The sequence below is a fragment of the Echiichthys vipera genome (genome assembly GCF_963691815.1).
Source record: "Echiichthys vipera genome assembly, chromosome: 14".
NCBI lineage: Eukaryota > Metazoa > Chordata > Actinopteri > Perciformes > Trachinidae > Echiichthys > Echiichthys vipera.
This window is the reverse complement of record NC_139839.1, coordinates 9722304-9736887: the sequence shown is the minus strand read 5'-3', so window position 1 is coordinate 9736887 and position 14584 is coordinate 9722304. Positions and strand designations below refer to the sequence as shown.

General features: G+C 38.1%; 1 protein-coding gene across 1 annotated transcript in view; it reads right to left on the bottom strand.

The window, feature by feature from the left end:
* Nucleotides 1-14584, bottom strand: part of gabrg2 (gamma-aminobutyric acid type A receptor subunit gamma2) — a 45134-nt gene that overhangs the window by 11892 nt on the left and 18658 nt on the right. Inside the window, exons 5-6 of the mRNA XM_083926673.1 lie at nucleotides 13577-13659; nucleotides 11524-11661 (exon numbers count right to left, since the gene is read on the bottom strand). Of these exons, the coding sequence (XP_083782799.1) occupies nucleotides 11524-11661; nucleotides 13577-13659 (221 nt within the window). The remainder of the gene's footprint in view (nucleotides 1-11523; nucleotides 11662-13576; nucleotides 13660-14584) is intronic.

Genomic DNA, 14584 nt, shown 5'->3' with positions numbered 1-14584 from the left:
TTACATCTCGGCTTTCATCGTTCTGCTCTACACATCCTGTGCAGGATATTGACCAGAGAAAAAGCCCTCAGCAAAAAAGGAGCGTTATAGCCAGAACAGTACTTTGTTTGCAATAAATTGAAGAAGCAATAAGTAGTAAGCTTCAGCTGTAATAACCACAAGCGGCGCAGCCTAAAACATAAAATGGAAGGGCAAGCATATCACAGGGCTGTTCATATTTTTTTTTGTGTTTCGACTGAGTAATGATGTTGTGCAATAACACAACACCAGCAACAGTTTATCATCAAAGATGTTTATAACAACTCTACAAGTATCTACCACATGTCCACTTAAGATATGGTCTCATATTACAATTTACTCATAGAGCTTTGAAGATTAAAGTAATTTTGCATTACTGTTTTATTTTGCTTAGATTGAGTCCGATAAATACAAGTTTTGTTCACCATATACCAGGAGGAAACCATTAACATTGACTATATCTCATCTCATTTTAATGGCTTCTTCAATGAATCATACATTTTGTCAGATAAGAAAAAGAAAAACTCACTATTACAAGATATCTTCAGGAGAATTTTTTTAGTCCTAATGACACATTGTGCTGGTCGTTACAATAGCAACAATGAAATTTAAATCTAAATTCAACGGATGAGCTCAGACAAACAGTGTATAAGCCAAGACAATCAGTCCCCACTTCATTGCCAATGGCTTAGTGCTATTACAGATTAGAGTTTTGGATCCCTGGTTTTAAGCTTTGAAATCTAATTAATCATATCCAACACAGTAAATGAGTTGCCCATACAGCACTGATTCTGATTTATGCCTGTGCACACTCAGACTAAGTAGTATTTTCTTACCTCAATAATCACAAAGCTTTGCCAAAACAGCACTTTCAGAAAAACACATGTACACTTAAAGGAATTGCAGAAAATGCGGTAAGCCTTGAAAGCAAATGTGCTCCTGGTGCTTAACTTCATACATGAGCCAGTATTTACATTAACAATTCATTCCTTCATACAGATTAATGGACAGTTTCATTGAAGGTAGCACATTTCCAAGTCCAAGCTTAGACTTAAAATTCAATTTTACTATAGCTGTTGCCAGACTTACTGGTAACAAGCCTCTGATACATTCGCATCTGTGACATGAATTTGCATAGTATGCACAGATATACTATGCTCTTTTCAAAGCTTAGCAAGGTAATATAATGTGCCACATATGACAGAAATATTGATTCTGCAAAGTAATAATATCATAATAAAATTAAAATATATAATTTATCTGTATCAAGTGCTTTCCTCCAGTTTGGTGATGTGCTGCAGAGTGTCATTATGATCCATGGTTTATTGCAGTTCTGAGATTTATCCTCTTATGCCACGTATTAACCAGCCAGACACAAGATGTTCCCCAACTCTCTCTTCTTTTTCTAATGGCTAATTACTTTGAAACCTTGGGTTGCAGAATATTACCAAAGGCCAATAAGATGAGTGAGAAGAGTATCTAGGACCAAACTTTATAAGACTTTATTGAGCAATGAGGGACAATTGCTCCACAGAGTGGCATCAAATGGTAAAATTATATAGCGCCTTTCTCGCTTCTGACTATTCAAGGCGCTTTCACACTACATGTCACATTCACCCATATGGTATGTGTGTACATGTGCAGCACAGGGGAGCAAAGTGCCCAAGACACTTTGACATGCGGACTGGGGGAGCTGGGGATCAAACCACCGATCTCTCGAATGGAGGACAACCCACTCTACCACTTAACCACAACCGCCCCAGCATCAGCAAACTAACTCCAGGCTCAAGTAATAGCTGTTGCAATGTAAGATTTGTAAAATCGCTCTTGTTCAACTTTACATTTACACTGTTAGCAGAGATACTTTGTACATTTTAAGAGTATGAGTTAAATAGTTGAATCAGCTCCACCTCCACCCACTAAAACACTAATATTGTTTATACATTAAACCACAAGTAAAAATAAAACATGCAATACATGATAGTACACTTATCTTATAATACTTCTGTACTTTAACTTCCAGTACATAAGGGAAATGTTTAATGCAGGACTTGTAATTGTGTACATTTGACATTGTGGTATTTCAACTTCTTCATCTTTTTTTAGTACACAGTACGAGCAACTAAAACATATTCACATTATCAATTCATTTGTCTGTTATTTTCTCAAGGAATTGGTTCATCTATAAAATCTCTGAAAACATTTTTCCTCAATTTCCCAGAGCCTAATGTGACAATTCCCATTGCTTGTCTTGCTTTACCAAAAACACAAAAACTAAAAGGTTTAAATACTAATCAAACAAGCTACTCATATCTATTGTAAATTATCACTATTTATTATGCAGGTACCTAAATAACATATCCTAATAAAAATATTTGCATAAAGATGAGCAAGGCTGTTGAATGCACATACCAATGCTACACCTGAGATGTTTGTTTTTGTTATTGTTAGAACTAGTGGTAATAGCCATAACTGTAGCAGTAAAGGTAATTGTAGCACCAGTGGGAGCAGTAATATTGGTCCAAGCCTCCAATAGAAACTTTCATTATAAATTACAGTACACATGTGACTATCCCCCTTTCTGCACCTTTAGGCTTCCAAAGTCCCTCACTCTCCAAAATCTAAGACCAAACGCATCAACCTTTTTCAGTGCTTCACCCTGTTATAGTAAGAATGATGTTTCAGAATAACAGCTGCAACAGCAGAAGTCAAGAAGGACACAAACCTCCAGAAACGGCAGCTCTAAAAGCTTTGACCTGTTTTAGTATTGGCTGAAAATCCGCTTCTTCTTTTTTTCCCTTGCTTCCTTTTAAAAAAATCCTTGCATCACTCTGGCTCATGACCTCCATCTTTGCCTGCCAGCAACTCAACCAAAAACAGGAACCAACAACAACCTTGCTTGTTTACGTCCACTTGCTTTTGCCCTCTTTCTCTCCCTTGCAAATTAGACAACCTTAAATTTGTAGTCAATGTATTCAAGTGTCCTAGTTTATCGCTCTGAATCTCATGTTACAACTTAAGTTGTGTTGTAGAAACGTTTGGTGTCATTGAAGAGGATGAAAAGAGAACAACATTTATATTCACATATAAAGGTGGAAGAGTGTACGACTGAAGTAAGTTGCAGGAGTGGAGCAGTAGGATGCATTTGACACTGAATATTGTTCTTTGTCATTTGGCGACCTTCACTCTCACACAATCCATATTGCTGTGTGCTTCATGGTACTTCCTCCAAAAAGGAACAAACATCTATAGTGAACACAGAGCACAGACAATCTAACATATCATTAAAACAAAAGTGAAATATATGTCCTTAAATCAGTGCTATGCTGTGCACCACGAGCACTCTTTTATATGCAGGTGGTGGTTGATGGGGAGGAAAACAAGAGCCTTATTTTCCCCAAGCAATCTCTTCTCCTATAGCCACCACCATTCTCTGTTTTCAGGTTTTAATTACTAGCTTATTAGACTGTCAATTGTGTGTGTCCGTGTGTGTGTGTGTGTGTGTGTTTATGTTTGAGAGAGACAGAGGATCGGGGGTGGGGGAGGGTTGTAAAAGTAGGACACAAGAATACAGGGGGGGCACAGAATAAAAATCATATATTTTGAGATTGAGCGAAGAAGACGCTGTGGGTTTTGTATAGAGCAGACATTTGTAAATGTGAATACTGTATGGGTTTGGATGTGTGCTGGGGAGGATGGGAGAAGGGATCAGGAGGAGTGTAGATTGGTATTTAACGTCACAAAAGGAGGATTCTGGCTGACTCAGAGCATTTTTCCTCCTACTCCTGCCCATCACAACTATCACCCAGAAGCAAGAGGGAAACTGTACAGAGAGAAGGGGTGGGGCGGATGCAGGGAGGGAAATATTAGAGAGAGCAGCTATTATAGCAACAGAGTCGCACCGCAGCTAATGGATTGTTTCAGCACTTCTTAACCTTTTTCCTTCGGCGAAGATGGAGTCATCATCGTCTGATAAAAAAAATATGCAATGTGTTATTACTGATTGAATTACTGTTTTCATATACAGCATAAGGTCATGGGTAACCTATTGTTCATGTGTTGTGCAGTATTCCCATCATGTCTGTATTAAAGCAGAAATATAAAAACTATAAAAGGGATTTTTAAGAAACAGTAAGACTGGCAGTCTCACTGCATGTGAATGTCATGCATTTCACATTATCATTCACAACAGAACATCACTGGAATAGCTGATATGAACATGACAGGAAACCTATGATACGATTATTATTGAGCATTTTCCCTGCGCTGTATGCATCTGCATGTCCCTCAATCTCACATTTCATCTCCTTTTTACATTTTCGTGGAATTATTCAGAGAATAAAGAGTCACTCATCGAGACAATTTATGCATTGGAGAGTGGAAAAATTTAGCACAATATTCTTGAGTTTCCACAGGTGTTTTATTTGATCAGGGATGCAATGTCTCAGTAACAATAAAAACCTATTGGCATTTGGTTTTTATTGCTTTTTGTCTCCCTCCATCTTTTCTTGATTAAACCAGGCAGGTGGTGACAAGCATCCTTGCCTCGGCAGCATCGTTTTGTTTTAAGGAATTTGATAACATTTTCACTTTAATTTGCTTTGGATTTCTGCTGTTGAACTCATATGTGGCTGCGTGTTACCACACCACCGCTAGGGGATGTCACAAACCTCTTGACGCCAAGATAATATTGTCAGATGTCTGTCTCATTTTTTTTAAGTGGATTCCTTTTTTTTTTTTTGTTTAGCAGTGCAATGATAATATAACACGGCCTTGATTCAACCCAACTCATCATTACATTGTCCTGACACAAAGCTAAAATATTATCTAAAGACCAAATGACAAAGATTTTCTTCTATAAAGACAGCTCTGCAAGATATATGGACCCTAATGTGAAATCAAAAAGAAGCATGGAGAAAATGTTGCAGCAGAACGGTATCTATTTTAGTTGTGTGTGAAGTGTGTTTGTGTAGCTAAGGATTAAATTATAGTCTAGGTCCCCATTTGCTGCACAGTGGACCTAAAGATAGAGCAATGATGCACTCTGCCATGCTATAAGGGGAATCCTTTGGCGTGTCAGAGAGTAACTGCGCTTGCATGAATGTGTTTATATATATATTTATATATAGTGTGCATGGGCGTTCATGTGTTTGTTTGGCTGGCTGTTTTCCTCTCGTTGGGCCACTTCCTTTCAACCACAATGCCTCCAGATTCGCCCCATCAAAGAATCATCTGCAAACTGTGGAGCTCCATAATCGAGAGAGGGCCACTGATGTGTCCCTGGGCTTTCTCCACTCTAACTGAATCACACAGGCGGGCGCACACAGACAACAGGGCTGCACGGCATGGCTTTTGGAAGGTCACTCTAAGAATAGCTTTAAATATTTAAAAAAGATTCATATCCAGTGGAGAGCACACTGACATGTGCATGCAAAGCAAATGGACACATAGGAACATGCATTCATTCATGGACATAGGTCGCAGACCAAAGCACTCTGAATACTGTCAATACCACTGACTGATGCACATAGCATACATCTGTGCTCAGCTAAAAGGACGGTAAATTAAACACCTCATGTCCTGCTCAAACCATGTCCCAATTCAATGCTGAGAAGTCAGGCTAGTAGCAAAACAAGAAAGAAATACAGCAAATGGCATTGATTCCCTTTATGCTCGAAAGGAAAGGCTTCTTGGGAACCTAAATGAATGCTTTGCTAACCTCATTTGTTCCACTAATGTGCTTGGAAGATTGTTACCAGCCTCAGAGAGATCCCTGCGATAGTATTTGATAGCTAATGTAAATGCACCACACTGGCTTCATTAATCAGTGGCTTTAGACAAACTGTCTAATCACCTTTATCTTGATAGAACAAATCACTCATTCATCTTGGTTCTCCCCTTACAATATCTCTTTTTACCATCTCTCTATTAATCAAACACGTGTACCTCTGATGTATTAATGCAACCACACGGCTGTTGTTGGATGCAAATTGGTTGCCAATTTTAAATGCAAGTCACTGCATTTATCACACGGTGCATATTTTACTGTCCAAGACACACTGCAGTGCAGAGTCAAGGCTAGGAGATGCGGCCATTTTCCAAATTTGCTGATAATTTGCTTGCAAAAAACTACCAATGTCCAATGGGAAGTACAAGTTTAGGCAATGTTGCTTACATAGATATCGGGACATAAGTCTCTAAAATATAGCCTTAGATGCAATAAATCCCCACAATACCCTGACACACTGACAACATGGATTCTGTTATGTAATTTTATTTTACAGGACCACAGAAATGATACAACTTCCATCCCTTTCCATTCTGTTCCCATTCTATAATTTGTTCTCTCCGCCTCTTCCCTTGCCTTATATTTTTTTTGTCTGCACTATCCCTGAACTCCAGCCTGGGTGGGAACAGAGCTTCCGGTATCAAGCATAATCCATTCACTGAGGGGTGAACTTTGAGACATTAGTTGTTTAAAGAGTGCCTTGGCTGTCCTATATTCAAAATCCTCTGTATCTCTTTTAGCTGATCTCTATTCTGTCCACTGGCGTCCTTTCAAGGGTCCTTGCTTGTTGTAAGCAGTCGTGAATGCTTTTTGTTTTTAAATTGGCCTGAGAGTGTGTATGCATGCAAATGTGTGTGTGTCTGTGTTTGTAAATGCAGGTATAGGCTTCCAGGCAGTACAGGCGGCTCTGATGTGAAGTGACATGTTGAGAGACCAAGCCTTTGGACACTTGCTGAGGGAGAAAGAGGAAGTAAATAAAAGCAGACATAGCCTTTATAAAAAGCTACAACTCAACTGGATGAGTGCAGCAGATGGCATGTCACTGGCCCAGCCCCCCTTGAATTACAATATCACTCAATTGTTCTTTAATCATGCATCACTCTTTTTATTAAAAAAAGATACTCTGAGAATACGAGTGCAGATACATTAATGTGGGAGAGTAGTCCTGTGACAAGTTGAGCCTGGGAGAGACTGGCCTGTCTCATAGAATGAGAGGGAATCTCTTCCTCGGACTATTTGCTCCAGTCTTCATTGTTTGGATTTAGCCAATTCACCTGCCTGCTTGTCTGCTTTGCTTACTATTAGAGTATGTGTCCCTTTGTTGCCTCACTTGACCCGTTTCAACTCAGTTTAACTGATGGGGATTCAGCCAACACATTCCACCTCCCAACTCTTCACATACGGACCAGGGATGAATCTGTTACTGGTTTAACGATAAGTCATTGAAGTCAAATTGGAATTATCATTAAATCAGTGTTTGAGTACTGCGCTTTAAATAAGGCAACCTATTTTTTTCCCAGTTTCATCTCTAATATGGACACTTGGTCAGGGCCCTTTGGTGTCAATTTTTTAACGTATTGGTTAGAACCTTTGGTGTCATTTGTCAATGTGCAGGGTAGGGTAAGGCAACAAAGCTACTTGTCAAAATAAGTATATATAAGTATAAGTACATAACAGTGTGTTATGTGACTTACGTACGTTTCTCAAGTACGCTATGCAAGCAAGTTCCCAAACATAAGTAATGGACAACAGCCCCCTGGGTGAAAGTCCTGTGTTTTTTTTTTTGACCCATCAGTCCACCCTGACCTCCTCCCTGCATAGACTTTGTCACTCTTTATACTCTTTTGTCATCTTACAGTGCCGTGGTCAAAGCCCGGTGCGTCGCACACAGATGCTTAAGAGTGCTTTGTGTGTCGGTATCAGAGTGGTTGAACTGTAATACAGTGAAAAGGTACATTTTTTAAAGAATAATTGTAAATAACTATAACCTTCTAGGCCGAACAAAGGCATGGATCCATATCCCTGGCAGGATTTCAGTGTCTATTGTACACACCAGCAGATGCTGGAATGAGAGTTTGAGCCCAGGGTTATGTCGTTGAAGGACAGTCTCCCTATTGACTACTTTATACTCTACAACAGCAGTCGACACATAAGCAGTGTTGAAACGCCTCTGAAGCTCAATGTAACACCAACAACAACAAAAACTATTGTAGTGTTTGTGCTTCATATAAAAAACAACTACTGTTCATACTATTTCCATGCTACCTTTCATGCAAAGATGCAGTCCTAATCGATTCAAATGAGGAAACAAAGTTATCACTCTACCAAATATGTAGATAGTTTAATATATTTATATACATTTAAAAGCATATTTAACTAAAATAAATCTATTAAAAACATAAATCAAAGAAAAATGATTCAATTTGCTGCAGAAAAATACAGTGTCAAAGAGCATTTAGTTTGAAAACATCTAAACCAGTGTATTATTATAGTGTTTGTTTACACTTAACATGCACAAAAGGAGCGGATAATGACATAGCACATTAAAGAATATTTCTACATTTTCAGCACACGTTTCGGCAGCACAAACACACTGTATGGCGGGTACTTGAGGTGAGTGGGATAATTATAATGCCCTAACTGACTGCTTTTTGAGACAGATGTTGTGTTCATGAATCTTGAAGCAGGTCAGATACCCAAACTGACTGCAAAATGAGACAAGAGGTCTCTCAGCCACAGCCAAGGTTCTCTGCTCTGACAAGAGAGCAGATGGCTGTTTGTGGAAAAAACAAACCAGATCAGAGAGAAAGAGAGAGTCAGAGGATGCTGCAAATTCTCCGCTACAGCTCATCCTCCTACACAGATTCATGTTGTCATTTGAAAAATGTTTTGATTTGAACAGAAAGCAAATGTACAAGCTTGTTTTAAAATAACGTGTTTTAATCAACTTGCACCACTGCTGTTCAAGCATTTGGTCCTGCAAAGAACATGTGCTATACACACCACAGCCTCTTTGCCTCTCTGTCTGTGTAAGCATTGCATTGCAGTGAACTGTGGCAAATTGCAGAACAACTGGGTGAATTCAGTTATTCCCATGGCTACTTCATGTGCATTCAAGCATATTTCTGTGTATGCCTGATAGAGGTTAGTTTGTTGGCCCCCACTGAAAAGTGAGCATTTCCCTCTACACGTAGAGGTCAACGCATTATCCTCATGCATATTTATGTATGTATCAAAATTGTACAAAATTTTAACACTTCTAACATTTGTGTTCTGTAAAAGCTCATGGTTCATGGTGTTTTGTCCCTGTTTTGTTCACACCATTACAGAGTAATGGGTTACTACCTAACAGGGATGGCAGCAATTACACCTTCAGCAAACACTCCAAACACAATATTACCTCCAACTGAACTATTCATCAAAGGTGAGTATTTCTGTATGCACACAGTTCAGCTTTTAAAATGCTCACTATAAATTACACCTGCTTCACCAAGAAACATATCTACAAAGAAAACCTTAAAAATAAGAAACGTTCAAAAACCGTATTCACTAGTTCTTTCCCATTACTACTGCTGAGTTGCAAATTATATAAAGAATAATGACAATTCTAGCGCATGTCTAACTTTCTTGTAGCCTTCCAGCCGATAGTATATTCTAAATATATAGCACCGCCATAAAAGCATTTTTCCCTCTGATCGATACTCACGTTGTACATAGACTTGGAACAATTTAATGTCTCATAAAAAAGTGATTGCTTTGAAGCTAAAAATAATGTTACATTGGTGTTAATGAGGAAACATATGCCAACTTTTCATTTTTAATCATCTCTAAAATTACAAGTTTAAGCAAATAAATGCTGAAATGGCTGTATTTCTTTCCAAGTGATTTAACAGTAGGATTCTTGAGGGGATTATTACTTGTACATACTATAATAGACCCTTATTTTAAATTGTCATTGTCAGTTTCTCTGGATAATGCAGCTGATCTAATGAGAATGAACTCTCCTATGGCCAAAGCTAATCTCTGCGGGTAGGCTGTCTTTGAGTCACACCACAGACGCATAAAGAATACATACCATATATTGAAGAATATTACATACATTACTTACCGACATCTCATGAATTTAAACAAAAACAAACAAGCATATGAATGCAAACACAATGGCCCTTTAAACATCAACACTGTCAGGGGGAAAGCAGCTGTTTTCCCTCAGGCAAACATTCATATTCCTGTATCATTGTGAATGGAATCCAGCCAGTACACTGTAAACATACTGATTAAAATAATGTATGAATGATGCACATTCTCCTTCTATGCCATATTTAATAGGCACCACATTATTTAAATTCACCCTTGTTATGAAGGATTGTTGACTACAATAGTAGACAATTGGGAAAGAAGTCTATTGAGTATTTAATGAGAAGATAAATATTTTAAAGTTTTACTGGCAAACAGTATTTCTAGTTACCAGGCTTCTGAAATGTATTACATTTACATGATGAGTGGTATGATAATGACATGATAATTGATAATGAGTTTTGGCAAATTATTTCATACGTACTGTAGAACAAAATATGTAACAAAATAGATTGTGTGTTAGCTCTAGTATTAGAAGATAATAATATTGATAACAATCATAATTGCAAGTCAACGTTTAATCTTTGTTTTAATTATTTTAGGTAGAGTATCAGTGTGGAGTTACATTGCACATATATCAAATACTGACACTTAACAAATTTATTTTCTTTCAAAATTGACACTAAAACGTATTCAGTTAATTTAATTTTAGTCAATGGCATTTTGTTGAATATATATATTTTAAAATCACTCCAGTGTGACTTTCTTAACTTTCCAAAAGCATCTGCATCGGACGATTTTGTAATAGCAGCCAGAAACTGTACTGTAGATAATGTTGGCCTCTGGCTCAGATGGTGTTAAATACACATTCTTAATGACAGAAGTGGCTATGAAACTACTAAGATTTCACAGTCATCACACACACTGGAAATTGTCTTCTAAAGTAGCACAATTACCATGAATTCCAGTATATAATTATACTGAGAGTCTTAAAAAGAAAATGGGGGAAACGTAGTCAGGAAAAGCAATAGAAAAAAAAACGAATGTGCATGTTGTACGGGCATTAGACCATCCCACATGAGAAGTGATTTATATAGTACATAGCTCTAATACATTTCAATTGAAGCAGTGTGATGAAAAAGCGGATTATGACATTACAAGTTTTGTCTGTAACCCCTAGCAACAGACACCAACCAGATCTGCAGTGATAGCTTACAAATCAGACTTGGAAGAGGAATGGCAATTTTGAGAGAGTCAGAAAAAGAAATTGACTTTATTTTATAACGTTTAAAGAGTCAGTGGCATGCATGGTTAAGGCTGATAGTAATTATGCCAGCCTTATTTTCATATTTTCATCATCACATTAAGGCGATGCTGCCTACACACTCCTGCTTCCATCAGATTAAATATATCATACCCAACATGAATGTTGTTTTGTGCAGCACCCGTGGAATCCCTGTTCTGCTGCTGCTTGTTTCAAGAAATCACTTCTGTCACGACCACAACTGTCCAATGATGACACATGCAGTGTGTCACTAGCAAAGACTGTGTATATTCAGTCAGCCTTCACTAAATGATTGAGGCGTCTTTTTTGTGTGAAGAAGATGCGTGTTATAAAAGGGAACAGATTGCTTTCTTACCTGAGACAGTCCTGACAATCTCAGAGGTGTTCCTCAGACCCACAAAGGAGAACTGGTAGAGCCTCCAGGAGCGAATGTCCCCAACCTCCACTGAGCTCCTCTTCCACTTGTACACAATCTCCTCCCTGGGGTAGCCATCTGAACAGGAAAAAATACAGTTATATGGAGCTCTGTCAAAATTAAAAGAGAGGAGAGGAGGGGAGAGGAAAGGAAAGAGATTGCTGCAAACACAACACACTGTTTTCCGAAAACTAACCTTCATCCCTTCTGGAAAATATCTTAAGACTTGTTTCTTTAGATAAGCGCTCCGCTATATAAAATGTGTTGGAACACCATTAAAAATAAAAACAAAAGCATAGAGCACAGTCGGGTTTATTTCAGAGTAATCCATACACACAAACTCAGCTAGCTTGCACATAAACTGTTTCATGAAAGAACCCTTATATAACAGACTCAAATATGCAGTCCATCTGTGGAGCGAAAACTTCTTTTTGTGAAATACTCAGCTGACTAAAAATCAACAATTAAAAAAAAAATGACCCTCATCCGTCTATGAGATGGATTGCAGTAATTTCACTACCTCAAGAGGATACTCTCTGGTCGTGAGACTCACAATAGCAATCTGCTTTGTCTGATGCAGATTCACTTTATGCGATCAGATGCATTATCCTAATCAAATTGTATTTGTTTGTATTGGATTTATGTCTAGTATTCAGATTTGGAATAAAAAGGCACAGTTAAGCTTCTTTTAAACTTATAATATGTTGAATTTGGAATTGGGCTCCTTATCCTGTGAATGGTCTAGTGTTCAGTCTAGTGATGAGCTGTGTGCAGCCAACGAGGGAATGGTCATAATGCACATAAAACTTCCTCAGCTCAAACTTTAAATGGCTTTATTACTAAAGTGCTCTCAGACATCCAGTAATGCTGGACCTCAGAGGAGCAGTGGATGGGAGCATCTGCCCATTTGCCACATTACAGCCAGGCAGGAAGGCGGTCTGCTCCTTCGCTGGCAATACATCCAGGACAAATTATTGATTCAGTGTCCTTTTGGGAAGCTACAACAACAATGTTCCTGGAGCTCAACGTTGTTAATCTACATTGGAACAAGTTGTGTTGTTTTCGAAGTAGTTGCTGCAATTACATGAATATGCAACGTTGAGAAAAGTAAAGTAATATAGTGTATCGTGTGTGTCTGTAAAGCATTCTCTAAAAACTACTGCAAAAGAGGTTGCTCTGGAAAATCTACGACGCTTTGTTGCTTTTTGGCACGTGTTGAAAAAAATATGCCGCGTGATAAGTTGCTGCACACTGCTCCGCCTGCTGCCTCTGAGATTGAGCTCATGTACAGTACATCAAGCGATTTTCAAAGTTCTGAAAACATCCATGGCTTTCATCAAATTTAAATGAATGCTTCTGTTCCATTTTTAGGCCTGCTACCCCTCTGCTTTCTCTTTCTTGTTGCTCTGGAGCTATTTAGGAAGCATTCTCTCTGGAGACTATCCCATGGTGCATCTCTGTAGATCCATAGCAGCCTCATTAGCATAACGTACCCCCCATCCCTCCTCACACAGGAGGACTGACTCATTTGGACTCCTGTCACATTTTGAAATGTCTTTTAGAACAGTATTGACATGAGCCAGGGAAATTAATCAGTACTTTGCCTTTGGTCGAGTTGGCAATAAGATATCTATTATTAAAATGCTAATACTATAAATGTATTAATTGTTTAACATGTTTTGGTTCAAATTTCTCACATTGTAACACTTAACTACATATTGTTACATTTTCCTCATCTATTACAGAGCTATTTGAAGAGTAAGAGAACATTTTATCTGGCAATGGGAGCAAGATATTCTGCACATGCTGTACATATATACACTTTCATTTGCACATATGTTTGTTAAGCCTTAAAACGCATATGACTGATCTGATTGGAGATAAGAGTGGTGTGAAAGAAATCCAAAGACTACTGGCCACAGCGTGTGTGTGATTGTGATGAAAACAGAGGAAGAGGTTAAGCAGTAGGGGATCAGTGTATGGCCAAACTTACAGCTTGAAAACTCCAGGGGACAAGAATGCTCATCCATTGGGAAGTTGTTCAGTTTAAGCTGGCACTCGGCATCAATGGTCAACCTGCAGGGACATAGCATTAGGATCGGCGCAGTTACTATAGAAAAATGTATATGTGTAAATATAGATTTTAAATGGTATGCCAGTCTCTCACAAAACAGTAATTTACACCAAAGAGGGGGTAGGAAAAGTCAGTATTAAACAACTCATCTTATCAGTATTAACACAATGGAAAATGAATTAGAATTTCACAAAACGAAATTGATGTTTTTCACAGCAACACACGTCTTTTCTTTTTCACACTTGAGGGAGTTTGAAGGCAAAGTCATTAAACTTCCCCTAATGAGAGAATGACCTAAATGACTTTACCCATCCATGCACTCGCTATTGTCATGTATCATAGTCCCTCCAATCACGGCGGTCATTCTAATTAACCAGTGGTGAAATTCTGAGTTCCTTAACAAATTAATGAAGTGGAGAGGTAGTGTTCTGCATAGCAGCGCATCCATCACAGCTTGATTGAGTCCAGAATAGTTCACTTTGTCTCTTATTATCACTTATGATATATTGTGGTGTCAGTTTGAGCGTCTGTTGTATTCATGACGGTATGCAAAATATGATAATAAGCACAATTAATATCTGCCTTGCTCTTCAGGCAAGAAAAGGCTATTAGAAAATATAGCAATATCTACCAATAGTATAAAATGTATATTATTTAAAAAAAATAAATCTTCACAAGGATTTCTGAAACCCAAACTAATGAAAAAACACAATAAGAACATTAAAAATGTTGCCAGATACTACATGTAAAATTGTCTAAAAATATTAGTCTAAGGCCATGCAGTTCCAGTGCTCCCTTGTCACTAATGACTTCCTGCCTCATTCAATGGGACAGATTTCCTGCATGCTAATTAATGTCCCATTTAAAATGCTGAAATTTAAAATTGCCCAAGGCCTGTTCAGGATAATCAGTGTCATGAATCATTTA